This window comes from Galeopterus variegatus, unplaced genomic scaffold (assembly GCF_000696425.1).
Source record: "Galeopterus variegatus unplaced genomic scaffold, G_variegatus-3.0.2 Scaffold1299, whole genome shotgun sequence".
NCBI lineage: Eukaryota > Metazoa > Chordata > Mammalia > Dermoptera > Cynocephalidae > Galeopterus > Galeopterus variegatus.
The window spans coordinates 375,118-375,971 of record NW_007727410.1 but is presented as its reverse complement, the minus strand read 5'-3'; the positions used below and the strand labels follow the sequence as shown (position 1 = coordinate 375,971).

Below are 854 nucleotides of genomic sequence, written 5' to 3'. Positions count from 1 at the left end.
GGCCCCGGGGCGTGCGGCAACCAACCTGGGATTTGCTAATGGGGCAGACCAGAGACGTCCTTGGACGTGAATCGCTCGGCTGCCGGCTGGGCTGAGCTAGGAGGGCCCTGACCTCACGCGGACCGAGAGACTCAGCCTGCGCCTGTTGGAGTCGCTCGAATGCTTGCGTGTCACTCTTCCCTCGGCACCTCTGCGGGTGAAATCTAACAGGAAAGCTAGCGATCGCAGCAGGAGGCCAGGGCCAGGGCAGTGGAGTACTTCTGATCCATCGAGGGTGGGAAGCTGGGGCGGGTGGGGCGACGCTGATTAACATGCACTGAGTGCCACTAAGTGTCTGAGTCCCAGTTCATTAAATTCTCAAGGCGGCTCGGCCCTGGTGCACTGGCCAGATTATCACTGTTATCCTAAATTCCAGATAAGAGAACTGAGGCCCAGAAAAGCTAAGTTCAGGTCTGCCTAATTCATCTACAACAAGGTGGGACTGGGTGTGTCAAATATGTACCCAAAGGTCTTGGAGCCCCCACAATGTTTCTGTCCCCCTCTCCGATCTACCCAGAGGACACGGGTAGACGCACGCAAGGTGGGGGTCCTTACCCGGCAGGATGAGGATGTCCACCAGGGGCTTGCAGTGGTACAGCCCCGTGGCCATGACGCAGTCGGCCCACAGCCCCTTGGAGCCCAGTTCGTCCAGCTTTCGGCAGGTGGGGATGGTGTAGCCGCAGGTCACCACCCAGTCATTGGTGGATGTGGTCACGATGATCCCGATCCAGCCCACGAAGCTCGTGACGAAGCCCACCACCTGCAGGCACGTGGCCACCATGGTGGCCGCCCCGACGTCCCCGCGCCTCGTCCCT

General features: G+C 60.3%; 1 protein-coding gene across 1 annotated transcript in view; it reads right to left on the bottom strand.

The window, feature by feature from the left end:
- Positions 1-848, bottom strand: part of CLDN11 (claudin 11) — a 15,829-nt gene extending 14,981 nt beyond the window's left edge. The window contains exon 1 of the mRNA XM_008576152.1: positions 595-848. Coding sequence (XP_008574374.1) covers positions 595-820 — 226 coding nt within the window. The 5' untranslated portion in view covers positions 821-848. The remainder of the gene's footprint in view (positions 1-594) is intronic.
- Between the last annotated feature and the right edge of the window lie 6 nt (positions 849-854).